Source organism: Rhodnius prolixus, unplaced genomic scaffold (assembly GCF_049639745.1).
Source record: "Rhodnius prolixus isolate KJV_2025 unplaced genomic scaffold, Rpr scaffold_5, whole genome shotgun sequence".
Taxonomy (NCBI): Eukaryota; Metazoa; Arthropoda; class Insecta; order Hemiptera; family Reduviidae; genus Rhodnius; species Rhodnius prolixus.
Window position 1 is genome coordinate 4,326,790 of NW_027411624.1, and position 24,405 is coordinate 4,351,194.

Below are 24,405 nucleotides of genomic sequence, written 5' to 3' on the forward strand. Positions count from 1 at the left end.
CCAAGGCCTAAGGCCGGGAATCGAACTCACTAAACCAACAATACATCTTAGCTGTGCGGGTCTAGCCTATAACCGCCTAACATACTTTACTATAAATTTCCTTTTATTAACCATTAAAAAAAATCCAAGACCTAGACTGGGGGAATCGAACCCACTAAACCAACAATACATCTTAGCTTTACAGGTCTTGCACATAAGAATGTGGAATTTTCTTCAAATTGGGAAATTTAGCTACAAATTTATCACTCCTTTAAAATATTTAAGACATATTGCTATACATTGTACTGAAATGATGTATTAAGGGAAAGCTTGCCCAACTCTCCCTCATTCCCACGCTTTTAATCGAATATTCCACGGAAAATGTTTTCCGCTGAGAACTCGCATTTAAACAAAAAAAAAAAAAGGAAAGCCATTTCCTGTTTAATAAATCATCTGCTTAACGAGGGAGATCATTATCGTACGATTTCCTTAATGAAAGAAATGCCTACTTGAAATCACTTTTGCCAAGTTCTTTGCAAAGAACCATGTTTATAGCAAAGGTATGCAGTTGAGGAAAAATAAAAAAAAATATATATATAGCAGAAAAAGTTGCAAGTTAAAATGGAAACGGAGCGGTCCCTGTTGCAAGATAAGGACCTACAAACGATCTAGTTGAGGTTCGTTAGGTGAATATACTTTTGGTACATAAACGAGGCTTACCGCCCGCACTTCTCCTCATCTTAGCTTTTCCCACGGCTGTACTCATTTTCTTTGCCCCTATTTTCATATTTCCCTTTTTTCCCCATTTGGTCCCAGGAATAGACGAGCATCGCAAGAGAGGGAGCAATTTCCATCCACTATTTTTTAAAAAAAAATACCACACTTTTTCCAGAATAGTTCTTTTTATGGGTCAATTTAAGTCTGTTGTAATATCTAAGTTGCGATAACTTTGTGAAGTTAGATAGAAATGAATGTATTCATTGAAAATGAATATTTCGAGTTGTGTTAGTGTGCATGTATGCTGTGTGTAGTGTATTCCGCACTGCGACTAAGTTAGATATATTGTGGCCATCCCATTGGTGTTTAGTGTGACTACCTCAACCTACTACAACCCCTTAAGTACTCACCGACAGTGACTGAGAACCGGCTCCAGTCAATAACCAATTGGCCCCTCCACTAAATAGCCTAAAATAATCATTCTCCCTCAAATTAAAGGCAAAGAATTCTAGATACGAGTAAGTAAAGTAAAGTAATCGCCTATTTTTTCAGGCGGGGCTTAACGGTGTCGTGGACGGAGGCGACTAGCAAACATACTTTACTATAAATTTCTCATATTAACAATTAAATAAAATCCAAGGCCTAGACAGAGAATTGAACTCACTAAACCAACAATATATCTTAGCTTTGCAGGTCTAGCCTATATCCGCCTAACTTACTTTACTATAAATTTCTCATGTTAACAATTAAATAAAATCCAAGGCCTAGACAGAGAATCGAACTCACTAAACCAACAATACATCTTAGCTTTGCGGGTCTAGCCTATATCCGCCTAACTTACTTTACTATAAAGTTGTCATATTAACAATTAAATAAAATCCAAGACCTAGACCGGGGGAATCGAACCCACTAAACCAACAATACATCTTAGCTTTGCGGGTCTAACCTATAGCCGCCTAACATATTTTACTATAAATTTCTCATATTAACAATTAAATAAAATCCAAGACCTAGACCGGGGGAATCGAACCCACTAAACCAACAATACATCTTAGTTTTGCGGGTCTAGCCTGAAACCGAGATACGAGTATTACTACCTGCTAACTAAACATCCATTCCAGGAAAACCTCAAATAAAAAGGGATTTCGGTGTTTTGGATAACCAATTCCTGGTGCAAATCAAGGCTGCCCCCCCCTCGGCTCCGCAGATGTTCCAGGAAGATTCAGGGAAATCCTTTATCATAATCACTCCTCTTGAGTCCTAGCTACCCAGATATACCAAAAAAATCCTCCCAAATTAAGAATTAGTGAGAGTTTCTATGGGACGTCTACATCCCTTCATTCTTGGTGATAACCCAGACTTCTTAGGGAAGTCACGGAAAGATAGGGTTATCCAAACTTGCTGGTGCCTATTTCCTCTCTTCCATTCAACGAGAGGAATATTATCCTCCTGCAATGTCTAGTATCAAAGATGGCTTTCTGTGAAATTCAAATCCCTACCTAGTTACTCTGAGGGGGTCTCTGGTACCTAGACGACACAGTCACCGCTTCGGCACCAATCAATACCTTGGGTGAGTTTGAGTTTGTGTGCTCCATTTTCGCAACACAAAAGTATTGCATTTTTTTTTTTTCATCGCATTCTAACTTGTAATGAAAAAGAGGTTGTTGCGTAGCATACGTCCTGGACAGTAGTTGGAAAAACCTGAGCTCCAAAAAACACTTCCCGTAGACCAAACCCTGTAAGCAAAAGGTGAATGGAGACTGGATGACCGACCAGTCTTTTGGAACAGCAGTGGAAACTTCAAGGTACAAAGGAATTGCCAAGAATTGGACGAAATGCATTCCGGAAGTTGAGCCAAGTGCTACCAGCATTGTTCAATAGAAGAAGATCCTGTTGCTTGACTACGGACGCCCACGCACTCCATTTTCTTACCATTAAAGAAAAATAAGAAGAGTTTAATATCAAAGATCTGCCGCTTGAGGGGCGGCTGTTGGTTTAGGAAGCTTAGGCTTTGTAAGTGGGAGATCCCCGGTTCGAACCCCCATGTAGCCACTTTTACTTGTTAGAAACCGTTCTCATGAAGCCGCTGTATGTTCCCGCTGGATCTGGCACAGCATCCCTTCAAATCGCTCCATTTTCAGCTACTCTACTCTTCCACACTTTATCACCCTAATCTGTGGTGGTAATAAGAGATGATAATTTCTTTTAGAATGCGGTAGAAAAATTCTTTTTTGCGCAGTTTAACTTTTCTCTCAATAATTTTATATTTTTAAATCTTTTCTTACACTTTTTGACAACAAAGAAGGATTACTGTGAAAATAAAATCTAAAATCTAAAAGCTAAGAGAGGCAATCTTCTCTCTTTAATACGAGCTTGTTAAAAAAAACATCCTAACATGATGCGAGCTTCTACCCACCTCCATATTTTCGAAAGACGGGCTTAACTACAAATGAAAGCAGCCAGGCGACTTTACCTCGTTGTCGAATCCAACTTAATATCCTTTGTTAAAACGCTGCTACTTCTTTTTTAAGCATTTGGGAAAATATATTACTTTTAGATTTTTTTTCAAATGGTTTGGGAAATGGAACAGAATGGTGAGATAAGAAAAAATGATGACTGGGTGTAGTGAGATTGAGGCAAAGCAGAAGTACCAGATTCTCGTCGCAATTAGATTGGTTTTGAACCAATCTCTTGACTTTTTTCTTACTTCTATCCTCAGGTTTCGAACTCATTAATAGGCTTCAAACTCCGGAATATTTGGCCTACCATTCATTCTCACTGACATTATTGCCCTAGCCCCGTAAGTACATATAGATTTGAAGGGTAGTATGTGAATCGTTGTGAGTTGCATAGGCAATTTAAGAGTTTCGTTCAATTAAACTGTCAATAAGTTTTGTAAATTGTGTCATTGCTTAAGTTTTGTACGTGAGTTCTAAGTTAGACGTTTGTCTATGGAGAAGCCCAAATAGCTCTCTAGATCTCTGTACCAAAAAGAAGAATTTGACTACAGAAATCTCTCTTTCGAGATGACTCTTATCCAAAATCCCACACATAAAGGTACAAAGGTATACCAAAGAACAATGTACAAATTTACTATCAAAAAGTGACTTTACTTAGACAGATTTAGGCTGTTACTTGGAGTTAAAGGGCCCCATGATGGTGTTCTCCCTTCTATGTATCCTTTTATGTTTTTATAATTAATCCTAGCTCAATACTTTGTATTACCAAACGAGGTAAACGCAGGTGAGTTAATTAAGATAACTGCAACAACAATAAAGAAGCCCTTCAGAGAAAAGGCTACCCTGAGGATGCTGGGCATTGTTGATACTGATGTTACTTATTTTTTTAAAAAATGGCGCCCTAAGCAGTTTTCATCGATTTTTAATTTATAAGAAAAATATTTGAGAAAATTCTTTTTTATCGAAGGGTATTCAAAATGAACTCTTCTGGGAAATATATTTTCCAGAACGACGAAGTAAACATCGTTAAAGGTTATTGAAGAAGCCTCCAATTATTCTTATGTTAAGGGGAGATATCCAAATATCTTGATTCTGGATAAAAATTGGAGATAAAAAAGCCCAAAGGCAAAGAATAATACAATAAGAGTTTACGATTACAGCCAAGAGCCTTATTAGCTTCACGTTTATTGTTACTCATTAAAACGTTAAAAGTCGAACTGATTGGCTTTATTTAAATTTATTAACTCCAGCCAGCTTAAAATTGCGAGTATATTTTATTTACAATTAAACTAAACATGACTTAAGTGCCATAATAGACGAGCGATTATAGGCTAGACCAGCGTTTCCCAAACTTTTTTGACCGCGGCCCGCTACAAGATTTTAAATTTTTTCGCGCCCCACCTTATAAAAAAAAAACATTTATTTACAAAACAAATTTTATTTTTTAATAAAAATAAAATTGCAAAATAATTATATAACAAAAACATAAGTAATTAAAGACAATCCATTATCTTCATTTAAAACTTAAAGTAAATTTTGTTTTACATATTTTGACCTTAGTGCGAAGGAGGATGTTGTTTTTCATCACATAGTAATTTCAAATTAGGACTTAATGATGTTAATTTTATTCTCAAATTAGGTTCGACATCCAATCTGTTTCGATACTTATTTTTCAAGTACACTAAGGCTGAGAACGCAATTTCACACGTATAAGTGGTGACAAAAGGCATTAAAAATTGTATCGTTTTTTCGCTTACGCTTAGATATTCCTTTTGACAGCGCAACCAAAAATTAATTAGTGGTACAGTTTCAAACACTTTTTTAAAATCGGTTTCGCATGAAATTTCAATTAAATTATCAACTTCTGGTTCACTAAGATTAAACATTTCTTCCTTTTCAATATCGACAGAAGGCACTGAATGACTGAATCGAAATCAGCCAATCAGAGCATCCGAATTTAAATGGTCCGGTAGGAAACGGTGGTAAAAGGTTGTTGCCACCTGCAGTACTTGAAAAAGTTTCGAAAAATATTAAATTTAGAGCAAAATTTTATAGATTTTTTTTTGTGTTTTTACAATTTCTGCCACAAGCCAGTTGAATTTTCCTGCGACCCAGAGCCGGGTCGCGACCCACACTTTGGGAAACGCTGGGCTAGACCCGCAAAGCTAATATGTATTGTTGGTTAAGTGGGTTCGATTCCCCTGGTGTAGGCCTTGGATTTTATTTAATGGTTAATATGAGAAATTTATAGTAAAGTATGTTTGCTAGTCGACTCCGTTCATATCTAATCAGAAAAAAAGCTCTAATTTTACATTAGATCAATGTTAAATAAAGAATCAATCACACGCAAATCCTCTAGCTCAAATCTTTCTTTAGAACTCTTCTTGAGAACTTAACAATTCGTCTTAAAAGACAGTGGTCTCATGATCTCCTCTCTAGTGAAGAGAGGGACTAAATAGATCATTGTTTTGGAGTATTACAACTGGGCAACTTCTCCACTCGTTTGTATCCACTACTTGTACTTATTTAACGCATTACAACAATAAGAAACTTAATCTAGACCCGTAATTCATTTTTTACGGGCCGTACCAAACCGTTCGGCTACTGTGGCGCCTATGTACGAGAAAATGAAAACTAATTCAATCCATTTGTGAAAATTATGAAAATGGAATCAATTATTCAGCAACAGATTATCAATGCAAATATAATTACCCGAACTAATCCTACTAGCGAGCTCTTCCTCCTCCAATCTGGATTACTAGTTTGATTGGATTACAAATAATTGAAGATTATGGAATTCACGTTATAAACAATGAAATCCACTGGAGAGTAAAATAATTTTATTAAATATTGGGTTGTCCGGAGAATAATGCAGGATTATGGTTTTAAAAGAAAAAAAGAAAAATAATAATTAATAACTGTTTTTATTAATCAAAATAGTCTCCATTACTTTCTATACATTTCTGCCAACGTGTGGGTAACTTTTCCATACCCCTCTGCATTTTCGCATTTTTCTTTGGTCAATAAATTGTTTATTTTGTACAATATAACCTCGCCAAAACCATAATTTCCCGACCAATTAAAAGAGAAAATAGCAAAGAAAATTCATTGCAGCTATTTCTAATTTTTTTTTTTCTTTTTATTTATTTTTACTACGTCACAACTTGTCCAGCCTACCCCCCTGTCCCTTAACCTTAACTTTTCTAGAACCTTAGGTACTTGCGTCATCCCTGTAGAGAGAGAGAGAGAGAGAGCTCTTGGTACGCTACTGGCCTCTACTTCTTAAGATGGAAAGTTACGAGATAAACTTTTATTATTGAATTTTTCTGTAGTAAAGGAGGGGGCTCTCTTAAATAATACATTGGCACTCCTAGTTTCCTTGTGTGCCCTTAATGGCAACACCGCGAGGAAAGTAAAAGAAAAGCGAGGCATTGAATAAAAGGAAAACATAATAAAAGGAAAGCCGAAGATAAAAGTCAATAAAACTGGTTAATACATTCTTAAGTTTCAAGTATTTAATTTGGCGCACTTGATTGGGTCATTAGTGTTTCACTCTAGTAATTAAGAGTAGTTTATTGTAATCGATAAGCAGATTTCCGATTTGTAGTCGATCACCAGATATAATCTGGTTTCTGATTTCCTCTGATGACGCAGAGATAAACATTGCAGTAATTTGATATTTCGTTTTTGTTACGAATTAGAGAGGACGCCACTGTAAGGATTTAGTCAAGCTCGATCTACCGGAAGTACCCCTTAAATGAAGCAATTTTTCAGTTCCTCCTCCCCCCAAAAAAGCTCCTAAAATTTTATTGAAACTTTACCGTACTATCGTAAATTGTATATTCCAATTTTTCCTGGGCACTTTTAAGAATGACGAAACGTGCGAAACTGCTTTACAGGACTACTTGGATGACGCTCCCAAATTGCCCATTGAACTCAAACGTTTAATTTACAGTACTATTCTCCAAACCTGTGTGGACTTACGGGCTAAAGCTGACTGGGGTTCAGCCATACCTACAAAACATACGGACAGTACAGGACATTTCAGTCAAAACTCCTTCGACTCAGATAGGTCTTTCCTTTCTACGGTGACTAACCTCACTCTTCACACCGACCTCAACATTCCCTTCATAGACCAACTAGCCAAGACTAAATATCAAAAATTCCATACTGCTCTCTCTACTTGCTCAAATCCTCTTGGTACAGTCTCTTGCCTCCTCTGACATCCCTAACAATCCTACTCGCCGACTGAATCGCCAGTACTATACTGCTCTCTCTACTTGCTCTAATCCTCTTGTTCTGTCTGTCGCTTCCTCTAACATCCCTAACAATTCTCTTCGCCGACTGAATTGCCAGTAGTATACTGCTCTCTCTTCTTGCTCTAATCCTCTTGGTACAGTCTCTCGCCTCTTCTGACATCCCTAACAATCCTACTCGCCGATTCAATCGCCAGAACTATACTGCTCTCTCTACTTGCTCAAATCCTCTTGGTACAGTCTCTCGCCTCCTCTAACATCCCTAACAATCCTACTCGCCGACTGAATCGCCAGTGGCTCTGCGACTTCCTTGCAGTCTGAAGATCTAAACGTCATTATTCTCCTGTCTCTCCTCTCTCCTACTCATATTCTCCTCCTCACATTCTCCTCTCTCCTATAGAGAGTGCTACCACTGGGCAGCTTCTCTCCTCCTGCTCTCCTCCCGCACCAGTTCATCTTATTCACCTCCTATTTACTTATTGTATACAATGTATACAGATTGTAAATTACTAAATAAAATTAAAAAAAATACGTGTGGCTGTGTCATGGACCCGGCCGTGTGTTGTACGTGAATACGTTTACGTAACGGGTTATATTTTTTATATAAAATATTTTTATTTATGTATTTAGGATGAAACAATGTGTCTTCATAATCGACGATCGAACACAATCTATGCCTATACAGTCCGTTGTCGATGTAGAAGCTATTTTTATCATCCACTTGCATAATTTCAACAGCCCCAGCTGCAGATGTACTGACACCGTCGTTGATCCGCTCGGCCGCATTCATTCTTTTACGTTCCCGGCACAGCTTGACTCGGTCATATGGTGTTTTATTATTACCATTCGATTGTTCTTGAGAAGCCCTTTCCAACCCTATAGGATCTCTCTGTATTTGGTTTTGGCTTTTCGACGCTTATAGGACGTCATTATATATTTTTGATAATATTTTTTTATTCTAACAACTTATTATATTCACTGTCACTATTTTACACTAATGTTTTATATACAATCGATAGATTGTGACGACAGCTGACGATTAAAACTTAAACGTACATCGCAGCTTCTCCGAGTCAAAAATTATACTAATTGCAAATCTCGATACGCAGCAAAATGATCTCAAAATGGTCCCCCTCCACCAAGCGCGATGCGTCACAGTTATCGCTTATCGTAATGAATTCTTTGATCCTTTAGCTATCCAGTGGTCTAATTTAATTTTGGATGTAGACGATAGATTCGTAGAACTATAATGCCAAACTGTATCCCCCCGATTTTGTTATCATTAGGTTTTTTGGATTGCCTCCATATGATAGCAAATTTAAAGACGTTTCACGTCAAAAAAAAAAAAAAAGATCGTTAGGTTTTCTTCAAAAGTGCCATTACCGTTTAATGTACCGCCTTATCACCTGTTTAATATTAATAAGAATCAAATATGGGATTGAATTTCCAAATTTGAAGCAAATAGGCCGACCGGAAGTGCCACTTAAAAGAAGAGGAAGTTAATGTGGGCTGAATAGATTTTTTTTTCTTTTTAGTATTTTGATAGTCAAAAATGGCAAGAATAAGTACAAAAAAAACTAGCATGACTATCTTTAAAAGGGGACTAATTATTCTTAGGAAAGCTGTAGTGACGTCGTAAGAATAAATCTAGCGAATTTGTTTTGAACTTCTTTTTTTCCCCCTTTTTACATATGTTTTGCGACTAAGTTGTAATGCACATTACCAAGGTTACAGTACTGATCTGGGTGGTTGGTTATTTATCAATATTTAGTAGGCTATGGGTATGGAGGAAACGAGTGACGTTAAGATAAAGTGGGTCCCATAAAGGTTTCCTTTTCCCTTTCACCTGTGTGATCTTCCCTAAAGCATTGTACTACCCAAAACCCGTGGAACAAACTAGGATTCTAGTAGCGAAGTTAGGGGGGGTGATATACCACATTCTATTTTTAAAGGTAGACTCACTTAGGTGAATGAGGTAGTTTTGGAAAAGCAACGAGAGATGGCGTTGCTTTAACAAGAAGCTAATGCTCTCTGGAGGATTTTTCCAGCAGCCCTTTTACTACTACCACTAACTTCAAACCTTCTCCTTGAATATATACAGATTTATTTACTACCACACACACATGTAGCAAATGTTTGAATATTTAGATTCAGTGTACAGCCACTATATGGCACTGGAGGGAGGGGTAATCTGCCTGCGATGTTTGTCTCCCTCTCTCTGTGTTCAGTACGAGTTGTTGATCTCCCTACTACGGGAGACAGGGAGTAGTTTTTCTCCCCAGTAAAGGAGAGCCAATGATAAAGTACATTCTGGTCTTCGTAGGGGTTAGTGAAACACACTGTATAAAAGGGGATATATAGGGTAGAGTCCTGCTATTTTTTGGGTCTGCAAGGACGACAGGCAGGAATAGTAAAGGTTTTTGTTTGTTTATTTTACCGTCTTGTTAACCATGATCCAGAGTAGCCCTTTTCTCCTGCAATGAGGACGGGGGGGATGAATAAAAAAGAGTCTCCAAACTATCCTGCTTTAGACTACCTCCAATCCCAGTAATTCTTAAGGATCCTCTTCCCTTTTTTTTTGGTCGGTTGGGGGGGTCAAACTGGACATGGAGGATCTCCCGCACTGTGACAGGGTGGGAAGGAAAGCAAGGTGAAGAAGAAAACCTTTTTTTCCCCTCCTGTAAAGGGCCTTTTAAAAGTCCTTGATGTATGGACGAAAAAGGAAGCCATGCTTAGTGCAAACCAAAAAGGAAATAAGGAGGCTTAAAGCTTTTTTTGTACTTCCTTCCATAAACCTGCGGGGGGGGCCGTAGAAAGTACGGAGTAAGGGCCCTTATATATCAAGCTTTACCCTAAACATGGATGATTGATGTCCCCTTCCTCTGCGAGACATATCATTGTCCATTATCTTTGCGTGACTTTTTAAGTAAAAAAGAGTACAAATGAAGAAAACTGACTTAAGCGGAATCTAGGCTTCCGGGGTTCTACTGTGGAAGCTCCCCCAGAAAATATTTCCACATTTTCTCAACTGCTATCTTTCTAACGAGGGGCTCGCGTCATCGTAGAAATTGCCCCCCCGGGTTGACTCTGCAGGTATTCCTCCAAACTGCACTCTAACCTAACAATCATCACGATACAGCCATTTCTATCCTCTCATTCTGATACAATTAAGAGCGCTTACACCTAGCAGGAACAGTGGGACAGTGCGATACCGTAGGGAAGAAAAATGAAATGTAGTTGCTTGATATCATTTTTTCACCCACCGCCGGACCGTTTACCCTTCGTTTTATTTACACCAAACTACCATTTCTTAAACTATAAATAAGAGATAAAAATTCAGAAAAAGATAAGTTCATTAACCCCGAACATTTAGCACGCAAAACAACACCCTAATTTTATAAAGTAAAGTAATTGCCTATTTTTTCAGGGGGGCTTTACGTCCAACTACCAATTAGGTGTCGTGGACGGAGGCGACTAGCAAACATACTTACTATAAATTTCTCATATTAACCATTAAATAAAATCCATGGCCTAGACTAGGGAGAATCGAACAATACATCTTAGCTTTGCGGGTCTAGCCTATAACCACCTAACATACTTTACTATGAATTTCTCATATTAACCATTAAATAAAATCCAAGGCCTAGACTAGGGGGAATCGAACCCACTAAACCAACAATACATCTTAGCTTTGCGGGTCTAGCCTATCATACTTTACTATAAATTTCTCATATTAACCATTAAATAAAATCCAAGGCCTAGACTAGAGGGAATCGAACCCACTAAACCAACAATACATCTTAGCTTTGCGGGTCTAGCCTATCATACTTTACTATAAATTTCTCATATTAACCATTAAATAAAATCAAAGGCCTAGACTAGGGGGAATCGAACCCACTAAACCAACAATACATCTTAGCTATGCGGGTCTAGCCTATAACCGCCTAACATACTTTACTATAAATTTCTCATATTAACCACTAAATAAAATCCAAAGCCTAGACTAGGGGGAATCGAACCCACTAAACCAACAATACATCTTAGCTTTGCGGGTCTAGCCTATAACCGCCTAACATACTTTACTGTAAATTTCTCATATTAACCATTAAATAAAATCTAAGGCCTAGACTAGGGGGAATCGAACCCACTAAACCAACAATACATCTTAGCTATGCGGGTCTAGCCTATAACCGCCTAACATACTTTACTGTAAATTTCTCATATTAACCATTAAATAAAATCTAAAGCCTAGACTGGGGGAATCGAACCCACTAAACCAACAATACATCTTAGCTTTGCGGGTCTAGCCTATAACCGCTCGGCTACCTTGGCGCCTTCCTATTTATATTCCTCGTATTTTGGGTTTAAAGAATTTTTATTTTTATTTTTTTCCGTTTTTTGGACACGTCACCATAAAGAAGTATCTTGGGCGGCCAATAAACAGCCTTCCTAAAGCTAACCTTATCGGGAAAACTGTTATACCACTAAATAAAAGTGATTGTACAGAAAAGAAAAACAAGGTCGTTTCCGCTCTTTTTTTTTCCTCATATTTCGATCGCCTTGATTGTGGTTGATTGTTTTTATCTACTCCTTATTTAGATCTATTTGTGTATGGGGGGAGCTTATGATTTGATTAATTGTTACGTCACAATGAAAAATCAAGAAAAACACAAAACAGTGAATAGGGTAGGTTACACAAAAAAGACTGATGGCTATCCCTTTATATATGTACATATATACAAAAAAGAGGAAGTCGGATGCTTGTAGTTAGGAGGACCAACATTCAATCAACTGCCCTAAACTTCCGTTCATTTAGTTTCGAAACCGAACACTCTAACATAAAAAATAAATAAAATAAGATAAAAAACAATTTTGTCCATTGCAAGTTGAAACTGCTGTAACTATTTAATTTCTAGAATTAACTTTATTTTTCTTTTAATATTCCCAATGTTTCAGGAGGTGTTTGCAGCGGAAGACTCTGCGGATGGAAACTGCTCAGCATGCTGCTATTAATCGTTTATTGCTCACGGTAGCCGGGAGGCTTTCCAAACAGCCACTTGTTTGATCCCTTAACTCAATAAATTTTCTACAATCATTCGATGTAAGAATTTTTTTTGTTTTTTTTAATAATAACAAAATTTAAAAAAAAGAAAAAAGAAAAAGAATACCTCCTTCACTTCCGTTTTATTGTTATAAATATATACAAAATCAATCCTAATGTACCATATATTCAAAATTTCATCTCTCTTTTAGACAAATTTGAAGAAATGAAATTGTGCAAGAATAATCATAAAAAGATGAAGGTTTTTTTCCATTAAGAAATAATTGTTATATTTTAAGATGTATTTAAAAATTGTAAAAATTCATTGTCATTGTTTTAAAGTAAGCTTTACGCGAATTGTTGAATTCCTGGTTGAAACTAATCCCTGACTTAAGCCCCCCCCCCAAAAAAACTGCCTCCTACTCCTAGGTTGCATCGTTGTAGATGGTGGATAAAATTTTTTGTAGTCGGTTGAAGTTATAGGGTGTAAAGGAATTAAAGTAATTTGTTCTGAAGAAGAGTTTTGGAATTGTAGAATGTCTGTGCTTTATTTTAGTTGAAAGCGAACTTGTTTTTGGATCTGAAGAACTAGTGACGGTCTAGGACCTGTTTCTGTGCCACACAGGAAGAATGGGAAAGAATCCCTTTTGAGATGTACTACTCCTGAACGCAGGAAGCTAAAATAATTTGGGAAACAGGCAAAACATAGTCTAAACACTGCTTCCCCATTTATAGTCTTTAATACCTCGCGATGATAGTGCCTAAGAGATCAGCACAACTCTCCCACACAGAAACTGGGAGAACTCATCTCCCCACATCTCACCTTGACTGATCCCCTTTTTGAAAGACGAACCCGGTTCAGTGTCTTAGACATCAGGAGTCGGCAACCTATTTTAAGTAGAGGAGCCATTTCTCCTTAAATAATTTTAATAAATCTTACCAAGAGCCGCAAGGATGATAGTGTAAATAACCCTGTAGATCATTTGTATTCACAAATTATTATTTTATGATATTCAATTACATTTAAATGTTTTATATCATATTTATTTTCACATATTGCTAAGTAAATAAACGAATAAATAATAACTAAACCTGTATTTGAATGAAAATGGCGGCAGTCCTATATAATTACGTACTGTATTTTAATATAATTCTATTCAATTTCAAACCAAATCTCAATTTAAAATTTTCATTTGTTTCAGTAAAATTGAAATATACAATATATTTTGGGCTGGCTGAAGAGCCACAAAATTTCGGCTCGCGAGCCGTGGGTTGCCGACCCCTGGACTAGGACCTATCTATTTCGGACACCACTTCCTCTACTCCCCCCCCTATCTAGCTGGTGGTTTTGAAACCACAGAACCGGTACTGATTACCCACTCACCCCCCCCAAAACTCCAGCTAGCTTTAGTCAACTTCCTCTTTCATTCAACATCCCCAACCACATATCCCAGGATATCCTATGTTTTGATGTAAAAATAATTGAAATAAATCCTAAGACTCACACTCTTGGTTTTACTACGTAAAAATAAATAAATCGCTATTCACTTTAATTGCACACGATAAGTCCCCACAGAGCCAGAAAGATTTATAATCGTGATCCAACAATGTTTTTCTGCAAACTTTCTGGACTCGTATAGTTTGGGAAAAGTTGGTCTTTTCGGATAGAAAATCCCTTTTTTGTTTTATTATATGGGCATAAAAAAGTAGGAAAATAATTAATAATATCCAGGGATTCATTAAAAAATTATCCAAATGTAAAAATTGTTATCCTCTAAAAGTGTTTTTTCTAATGTTAATTTTTCTTTCACGAATAATTTGACAAAGGAAAATGTTTTTCCGTTTACAATTTAGACTCTCGTTTAATGAATTCTATAAAATGAAAAAATGGAAAACAATACATTTCATATATTATATTGTCTCTATTTATGAAAATAAATATAAATACTGTAAAATATTATTAAAAATTAATTGAAAATAATTTTGTTTTTTTTAATTAGAGAATTTGTTTTGTTTAAAAATAATAATAATCAATAAAAAGAGAAAAACTCCTTTTAATGGTGGAAAAACATTTAAAAAGAAAATGGGGGAAAAATAAATAAATATAATAAAAGCCCCCCATTTAAAAGTTAGGTGCCAATTTTTCTATGTAAATAATATAAATAAAGAACAAATAGTATATAAATAAATAAAAATGTTTAGCGTATTCAAAAATAAATAATAAATTTATTGTTTGTAATAAATATATAATGTATAAATTCCAGTTTAAATAAACTATGTACATAAAGAGGGGGGAAAAAAAAAATTAAAAGAGTTGGTTGATGTGTATAACAAAAAAAAAAACGTAAAAATAAATAAATAAATAAAAAGTATTTATTGTAAAAAATAATTATTAAATATAATAAATATTTGTATGTATGTTGGGAAAACGTTTTTATGGGAGACAAAAAAAAATTAATAAATAAAAAATGTTATTGAAAATTAATATTTTCTTCTTTTTTTTTAATGTATATTAATAGTGCTGCACGAGACCGAGACGAGGCGAGACTTTATGCAGTCTCGATCTCGGTCTCGGTCTCGGTCGCTCAAGTCTCGGTCTCGTCGAGATATCTCGGTCTCGGTTTTTTGAATTTTTGTTTAAGTATTAAAAGCGGTTTGCTATTTTTTTTTTTTTTTTTTTTTTTAGCGCATCAACAGCTGAGGTCATTAGCGCCCGGAGCTTTTTCCAGTGCACTGCCGGCCTCCGGACAGTGTTCTCTCGTTACAGACAGCACTGTCCATCACCGGACAGTGAGCTGTAAGAAGCTCCTAGGAAGAGAAAATCTAAGGGTCAGCTGATGGATTCGAACCCGGGACCTCCGCGTGGGAGTCCAGTATGCTAACCTCATAGCTAATACCTTCCCTGCGTTTTGCTATTAATAATCTTTTCAAAAAATGTTATTATTTTCTAATAATTATTTTAATTTATATATTGGTAATGAAAATGTGTGTAAAAGAAGACAACTACTTACACTTCAATGCATCGTATATTACTATTACTGTTACATATCTTTATATAATTTCAAAAAGATGTTAAAAACGCGCCATATAACATATCTGCCTGCTATAACAAGTCGATTCGTGAAATAAAAAATACACCTCCCAACAAACTTCCCGCTCCATTAGTTATGGCTGTTGGTGAAGATAAAGAATCTGATGATTCACCTTTTGACGACGACGACGACGACGACTGCATCAATATTTTTGCACCATTTGCTCAAAAATCAGCAAATGTCACCGAAGCATGGAAGGCAGAAATAATTAATTACACCAAATTAGACCAAGCACCAGTAGACGTTGACATTTTAGAATGGTGGAAAACACTTGAGAATTCCTTCAAAAATTTGTCTAGAATGGCGAAAGATATTTTTAGTATCTGTGCAACTTCAGTGCCATCGGAAAGATTATTTTCGCAAGCTGCGATGATAATGACCAATAGAAGATCTTCTCTAACTTCTGTCTCAGTAAAAGCTCTTTTATGTATCAATGCTTTGGCAAGGTGTATCTTAAAAACGAAAATTTGTGGCAATATTTTTTAGGTGCATAGATAGTCTTTTTTTTTTCAAATTCAATAATTCCAAAATTCTAAAATATAATACAAATAATATCTAAGTTTAAAGTATTAGATTATTAATAGTGAAATTTATGAAATTGAATGAATGAATGATATGAATAGTAAAATTTAATGAATTTATGTAAAAATTATGTAATTCGAAGGGGGCCGCCACGGTAGCCGAGCGGTGCGAGACTTGCGAAGCTAATGTGTATTGTGGTACTGGGTTCGATTCCCGGTCTTAGGCCTTGGATTTTATTTAATGGTTAATATGAAAAATTTACAGTAAAGTATGTTTGCTAGTCGCCTCCATCCACCACACCTAATTGGTAGTTGGACGTAAAGCCCAGCCTGAAAAAATAGGCGATTACTTTACTTTGCTTACTTTACTTATGTAATTCGAAGTCAAATAGATGTAGTAATATTGAACATATATAATAAAATCGTATCTTTTAATAATTAATTCAATACCCGTAATGATTATTTATTAATAAAGAACACAATTTTATAATTTTGTAGCTAAAAATTAATATTTGAAAAACCGAGACGAGACCGAGATTTGTCTCGTTTCTCGTGCAGCACTATACAGGGTGTTCAGCATAAGACTACGGTAACTTCGGGAGGCAATTCTGGGCATCATTTGCAACAAAAAATTCCATATAAACTATGGCTTGATTCGGCTCCGTTTTACAGATATTTTTAATTTTATGTTTTTTCAAGATGTTACTACATCTTAGCAAAAAGTTGTCTATATTTCTCAAACTATTAATGCTACAGCTATTTTAATAAGCTCATTAGAAAGAAGGTTAAATTTACTTTTAAATAAGCTAATTTGTAATCCAAAATAATAATATTAAGTATTTTACTTTGTGACCCAAACATAAGAAATAGCAAGTTTAGTAACATCTTGAAAAAACATAAAATTAAAAATATCTACAAAACGGAGCCGAATCGAGCCATAGTTTATATGGAATTTTTTGTTGCAAATGATGCCCAGAATCGCCTCCCGAAGTTACCGTAGTCTTATGCTGAACACCCTGTATATTAACGAACAAATAAAAATAAATTAACATTTATTAAGTTATTTAGTTCTTAGGGGGGAAAAAAATTATTTAAAAAAATAAAATGTAATAAAAATGATTTAAAAAATTAATATTTGAAGAATTTTTATCATTTAAAAAATAAATAAAAAATATAGATTTTTATATTCATAAATGTTCACACCAAAATCCAATAAAAATAAAGTTCAAAGAATCTGCTCATTTGTATAAAAAATAAATAAATAAATAATTTAAAAAAATTAATAAAAAATTATTGTATCTATGGACATTAATTTCCCTGTCTGTATGTATATGTGTTCGAATAAAAGTGTTTTTTTTTCTATAATAAGAGAAAAAAAAATAAATAACTCGATTTGTTTGTATGGGAGGTACATCCGGTGAAGTGCAGTCGCAAAGAGAAAGAGATTCAAAAGATAGTCAAACCTAGCGGAAATCAGTCAGGCCTTTGGGGCTACTTCCTGGCAATGGAAAGGCACAAAAAAAACTTGATGTTTACACTTTCTTGACTTCCTGTATCACGTAATTAAATTTTCTTAAAACTTATTATTTTTCCCTGAAAAGGAAGTTGATTTCAATGTTGTACTTGAGTTTACTTTAAAGGTTTTTTTTTTTATATTTTTCGTAATTAAAATACAAAAAAAAAAAGGAAATGGGCTGAGAAATCGATTCTTATCGATTTATCGAAGTAAAAGGTTACTTTCAGTAGATAGATTATATATTACAGATATCATTGATTTTTAACATTCTACAGACAACACTGAGCAGTAACTAGTATTGTTCAGTTGAGGTCCGAGCTGAAGGCTCAACCGAGAGTCGAGCTTCGACTCAAGCCTTTAAGGCTCAAATTGGAGGCTCACAAACCTGGAGTTGAAGGCTCATAAAGTGCGAGCCTTTTTAAATTCTTTAGGAATGACGAGTAATAAATTTCAATGAGCAACGAACATTTTAAAAAACTATTGTATTCATTTATACCAAAAAATATGTTTGAAAAATTCATTAGCTGCTATAAGTTGATTTTATTTTAAGAAATGAATTTATTAATTAGTTCAAAATAAAATGCTTCATATAAAAAAAAAAAAACTCGAGCCTTTTGAGTGGAGCCTTGGAGGCTCACCGGGCTCTCTGTGAGGCTTCAGCTTGAGCTCTGGCTCCAGCCACCCGCTGAGCCTTGAGAGCTCGAGCGCTTAAGGCTTGAACCTTATAGCCTTATGGCTCAGCTCTTGAACAACACTAGCAGTAACAATCTCCAAGGAAGGTAAAAAAAAAAAAAAAACTCTAAGGGCCAGCCACAGCTGGGATTCGAACCCGTGATCTTCGCGTTGAAATCCCCAATATTCGCTAACCACTTCGAGCTTAATCCCTTCCCATAACTTCCCTGTTACTGTAATTGTACAAGATTTTCGATTTTTTAGGTTTTCCGCCGGAAAATATTGAGTCAAATTAACTGAATCAAATTTTTTTTTCCCCAGTTTTTCAGCAAATTTTCTGAAAAATAGTTACCATAATTTTCTTTTAAAGTCTGTGTTAATTCCTTAAATTTTGTATTTATGAAATCTATAAATCTTATGTCTTCTTCTTCTTCTTCTGTACTTCAGGGATTAGGCAACATGCCTGTTCCGTCTTCACAATATTTTATTTATTTATTTTTTTGTTTTGTTTTCATCTCCATCTTTTCAATGGTCGTCCTACACTACGTTTTCCTCTAGGCCTGTATTTATTGACCATTACAGGTATTCTTGTAGTTGACATACGGTTAAGATGTTCCCTCCATCTATCTCTAATTTCTTCTATAAATTCATTGATATTGTATATATCCAATACCTCCCGTATGTCAACATTCCGTATTCTTTCTCTTTTTGTGCAACCCTTCACTCTTAAATCTTATGTAAAAGATATTTCCGATGAAATATGAATTAAGAGTACACATGTACGAACATTTTAATCATATTTCAGCTCATAATTTCATCCAAAAAAAGACTCCATTTTTTTATTTACATTAAAATTTGTAAAACTGAAATTTTTTTATTAAGAAGTACGTTAATTTTGCGCTGCATTTCCGGTTGCTTGCACTCCTAAAATAAAAGAACTTCCTAAGACGATTTTAGCGCCAACAATAATAAAAAGAACAACCATATAAATGATATAAAAGAAATAAAATTTCAAAAAAAAAAAAGAGATTAACTAAAAAATAGAACAACCCATGAAATTTACCACAACAAATTTTGTAAAGTTAATAAAAAAATAAATATATAGTTGTCTCAATAGTTAAAGTTTTGTTTCAAGATAAATTTAAATATATTGGCTGTGTATCTCTGAAAAGTGTTTTTATGTATCTGTTAATTAAAGAAATGTACATATTAAATTACAACGATAATAACAACTGGAATGTGTAAAGTATTGAACGTTATAAATATTATTCCTGAATGTATAATGATACATGATTATGGCGATGTAAATAATTAATATAGATTACATAATTATATAATAGATTAAAGAAAAAAGAAAATTATGTACACAAGAATACCATAAAAATAAAAAATAAGTAAATATAAGATTGTATTGGTTATAAAAAGATAAGGTTTTGATAAATGAAAAGGATAATTGTTACGTTATTTTCAGGAGAAAAACATAAATGAAAAATTTGTAGAAAAAAGAAAAACTCATGCGTCATTATTTTACTGAATCTTTTTTTGGTTTTCTAAATACATCCCCCCAAAAAAAAAAAAAATTTGTATAAAATATCTAATTTGTGAATAAAATATGGATGTTATTTCAATGATTTTGAGTTTTTCATTTTTCCTAAATCAATATTTTGGGCCTGGCAGATGACAGCTTCTGTAGATTCTGTCAGGAAGAGGAGGAAACGGCCACTGCACGTGTTTTGTGCAGGTGTGAGGGGCTTGTCTGGGGCTAAGGATGTTATTTCTCGGGGAGGAAAAAACCCAAGGCCTGTGAGCTTGCTTTACCCAAGAGTCGCTCTCTCCAGAATTAAGAGTATGATTAAAAGGACGGGGTCTGGGGGTGAGCTTTAAAATGAGGGGGAGAATAACTTATGCTTCGAAATGGTATCAATTTTTAAGAAAATTTATCTGTCTTTCTAATCGTGTCAACAAGAATCGAATTCAGACTAAAACTTTCTGAGTAATAACATTTTTATTGGAAAAAAAGTAATGATTTAAGAAAACAAAAATTTAAAGTGACGTCACTCAAGAACAGTGGAAAATATGAAGTTGGCCAATACGTCATTGAACTCCACTTTAGATGTACTACACACAGTAGGCCTATGGACAATACTTACTGGTTCACCCTGTATATGCGTGCACGTGTATTTGCGCCATTTCCTTACCTTCATCTCTTTTGCTTGTTGTATCTATTATGTACAGTAAAATAAATAAACAATTTTTAAAAAAATAAAACATATTTAATGCGAAAATATGCAACAAAATATTGGCTAACTAGGAAATCCCTGTCTTTTCCTAGGCCAAGTTGGAAGTACGATAAGCCTAGAGTTTAAGTTCTGTTTTCTGGGTTTAAGACAACTATATAGTGTCCAGGACTCTTTTTGCCCAGGACTGGGTCACATCTATATATCTTTTTAGATCCTAGGAATTTGGTTACTTCGTACTCACTTTCTGTCTCAGCGGTGGAAGGAAGAAAGTAAATGATGGTGTCCAGTAATATATAAAAAAAAGATGGGAAGATGAATAAGTTAGTAGCAAAGAAGGGAGTCTTTAGTCTTGGGAAGCGGGATAAGTAGATCCCTAGTTCATAGACTGGCCGAGGGGACTTGTCGCATGAAGTTGGTGTGAGAGGAGATTGTTAATGCAAAGAGGTAACCAGAAAATAGGGGGTAGGGGAAAGCTCCAAGAATTTAGAAGAAGGAATAAGGAAGGCTAAAAAACCCCCGGAGTTTTGTGTTCAGTGAATTCAACCCAACTTGAATCCTGACAAATATGCTTTTGAAAGAGCAGCCACATCAGTAAAACTGGACAAAACAGAAGAAATGTGAGGGGGGGTGAGATAATGGAGGAAAAAGTGGAGGAATAGATGAATAAAGTAAAGAAATGAACACAGAATGGTGCCCAAGAGATTCAAGATCCTCACCCACTACGTGCCCATAGTGGACCAAAATACCAGGGATTCTGCAGAGAGTGGTTTGTTATACTCTCTATCTCTATCTCAACAGTTCGTCTTCCCAGTCCGGTCTTCAATACCCATCTCCCTGCATCTACACTACCCAAAGAATGAAGGTCCATCTAGAGGGGCATTCATCATGCAGACAAATGACATTCCCCCCTTTTTTACAGCTTCCTTAGGATTCGCCTCTTATCCTAAATATTCCTAGACTACTGCCATCCATATCTTTTTAAAGTTGGCAACATAAATACGAGAAAATTATTGAATAAAATAGAGGAAATAGATATCGCCTGCTTTGGAAGTAGGAAAAATAAAATCAGAATTTGAAAACTAACAACTTTTATTAGATTTTAGCTGTGACGTAACACGCATATTTGTTGTATTTCCGGCTGATTTCGTACTTCAATTCATCACCAGAGAGTGATTAATCTGTTTGCAAGTGTAAAGCGAGAGGGAAAAATAAATAGTGTCAAATCCGGTAGGACAGTTGTATAAGGGTTGATCGTCAAAAAGAGCACGAAAAAGCTTCACGTTGAAAAACACCCAAATTTGACAATTTTCATCAAGGGTCATCCTTTTGTTGTGAAATGGGGCCCTTATAACTCCCACAGTAAACAACAGATTATTCGTATTGTAAAGTTTTTCCCAAAAAAACTTTACTTACACAACTAATGCCTGCCACTAGTTATTTTAATAATATGTGGGTTTGTTTAAATAATAAAACTCGCTAAAGTTGTAAGTAATAACCTGATTTATTAACACGTTAACATTACTCACATTAACATTTACAAGCAACTAACGCTATTCATTACAGTCACCATTTACAACAGTCACAACAGTTTACTGTTACTCACTTCGTAACGCCACAAAACTGTTCCCCGACTGACCACTGGTCCGCACTGCACCGAATTGCACTAGTCTCAGCTACACTAACACAGCTCTACTCATCAACTGACTAATTGCCCAACTAGCTACCACTGAAGCACTCCGCAACACTGACTCTCCAAGACTAACTCATAAACTTGACTAACTATAAACTCTAATAACTCCTTAAAACTTGCTTAAAAACTCTTAAAAACTGCTTAAAAACTAGATTGAAACTGACTTTGGTCGTTCAACCTCTAGAACAATCTAGGCCTTTCTTTTCCGCCCAGGTCAACTTCGTTACACTGCTCCCCTCTTAGAACTGTTCGTCCCGAACAGAAGTCTCCTTCGTGATGTAGGGCAGCAATCGGTCCAAGTGTACCACCTTCATCTTGGATCTGGGCGTGCGTTGAAACCGTTACACCAGGTCGTTGAGCCGACAGGCAATGGTGCAAGTTCCTTCCCAGCAACTTAGGAGGTTTTCCCTTTTTTGCGGACACGTTTAAACGCCCGAATTTTCTGGCCTCTCCGGAACGTTCTTCCGATGACCTGCCTTCTTCCGGTCACCATCCTGCTTCATCTGGTCGCGTACCTTTTCACGCACAGCTCTCAACTTACGGCGAAGTTCCGTAGTACAGCTATCCACGTCCGATTCGTCCGTCTCTTGGCTGCCAAATAAAATGTCTCTGGGTAGTGGAAGCTCCCTACCGAACACATCGCTAGCAGGTGTCCGGCCAGTGGTCTCCAGAACTGCCGATCTGTACGCCATCGTTATGGGAGGTGTATGTACAACCCAGTCCTCCTGATGTTCATCCCCCAAAGACCTCTGATGGCCTTCTAGGGTCCTGTTGATTCGCTCCAGCGGCGTCGTCCGTGTTCTCCTGATGCCGACGATCTGGTAGGCCGCCGATGCTGCAGCTGCCGTTGACGCGTCCTGATCTGCTACGTCGTGGGCCTCTGCCCACTCACTGAAGTGGTCCATCGCAACCAGAATGTAGCGCATCTCTCTTCTGGAATCAGGAGAGGGTGCTGCCATATCGCTGGCTATCCTCTTGCACGGAGTTCCTACCTTGTCCTGCCTCAGGGCGCCATTGGTTCCTCGGCTGGTTCTCTTCATTGCTACCCACTCGGTGCAACGACTAACCCAGTCTACACCGTCCTCGTGGTAGCCTACCAAAGAGAACCGCTGCCTCCGCTTGGCCAATGCCCTCTTCACTGCAAGATGGATCCCGGTGTTACCTCCGTGGATGTCCGATAGCCCTTCGTCCCTTTGCGATCCTGGCAGCAGTACTTGAACTCCCTCTTCATTCCTGTCCGCTTCATTCTTAAATTCGAGCACTGACCCAATGTACTCACCCTGGAGTTGTTCCTCCCTGGACGCTTCAGGGCCCCATTCCACTCCTGGTTGAACAATAATGGTACTCTTACCTTGGTCTTGCTCTTCCTATCCGCTGCAGTTTTCTAGCGCTCCTGTTCTTTCTTTTGCCCACGCAGCTTCTCGAGCTTCTACACGGCAATGTCTTCCCTTAATCTGGTCACATTCACCTCCAGTGTCCGACCTGATTCCTGCGTCGTCCTTGCTGCCTTCGTCTTCTTCTTGTATGTTCTCTGTTTCGGCCTTCATTTCTTCTGGTATCTCTTTTTCCCTTTTTATTTCTCCTTTTATTCCGTCAGGGCCTGTTTTCGTCTCGTCCTGCCAGTTTCTCATACCTTCTAACATTTTATCTTGGACCTTTTTCATTTCTCTCACATCTTCTCTCATCTCCTTCGCCAGTGCTATTAACTCCTCCATGTTTTACTTCTCTGCGTAATCACGGGCATACAACACTCGTCGGTTTTCCAAAACTTTCCGGCAATTCACCCGAACTAATAAAATCAACACTTACTCGTATTAGCGGTTTTACTAGATCCCACTTCTGACACCAATGTAAAGTTTTTCTTAAAAAAAAAAACTTTACTTACACAACTAATGCCTGCCACTAGTTATTTTAATAATATGTGGGTTTGTTTAAATAATAAAACTCGCTAAAGTTGTAAGTAATAACCTGATTTATTAACACGTTAACATTACTCACATTAACATTTACAAGCAACTAACGCTATTCATTACAGTCACCATTTACAACAGTCACAACAGTTTACTGTTACTTACTCACTTCGTAACGCCACAAAACTGTTCCCCGACTGACCTCTGGTCCGCACTGCACCGAATTGCACTAGTCTCAGCTACACTAACACAGCTCTACTCATCAACTGACTAATTGCCCAACTAGCTACCACTGAAGCACTCCGCAACACT

The 24,405-nt window shown here is 36.4% G+C and overlaps 1 protein-coding gene across 2 annotated transcripts in view; it reads left to right on the top strand.

Annotated features, from left to right (window-relative positions):
- LOC141458844 (cell adhesion molecule 2-like) overlaps positions 1-12,509 on the top strand; it is a 601,780-nt gene extending 589,271 nt beyond the window's left edge. For both annotated transcript variants that reach the window (XM_074137381.1, XM_074137380.1), the window contains exon 7: positions 12,368-12,509. In XM_074137381.1, the coding sequence (XP_073993482.1) occupies positions 12,368-12,444 (77 nt within the window). In that variant the 3' untranslated portion in view covers positions 12,445-12,509. The remainder of the gene's footprint in view (positions 1-12,367) is intronic.
- The last annotated feature ends 11,896 nt before the right edge of the window (positions 12,510-24,405 follow it).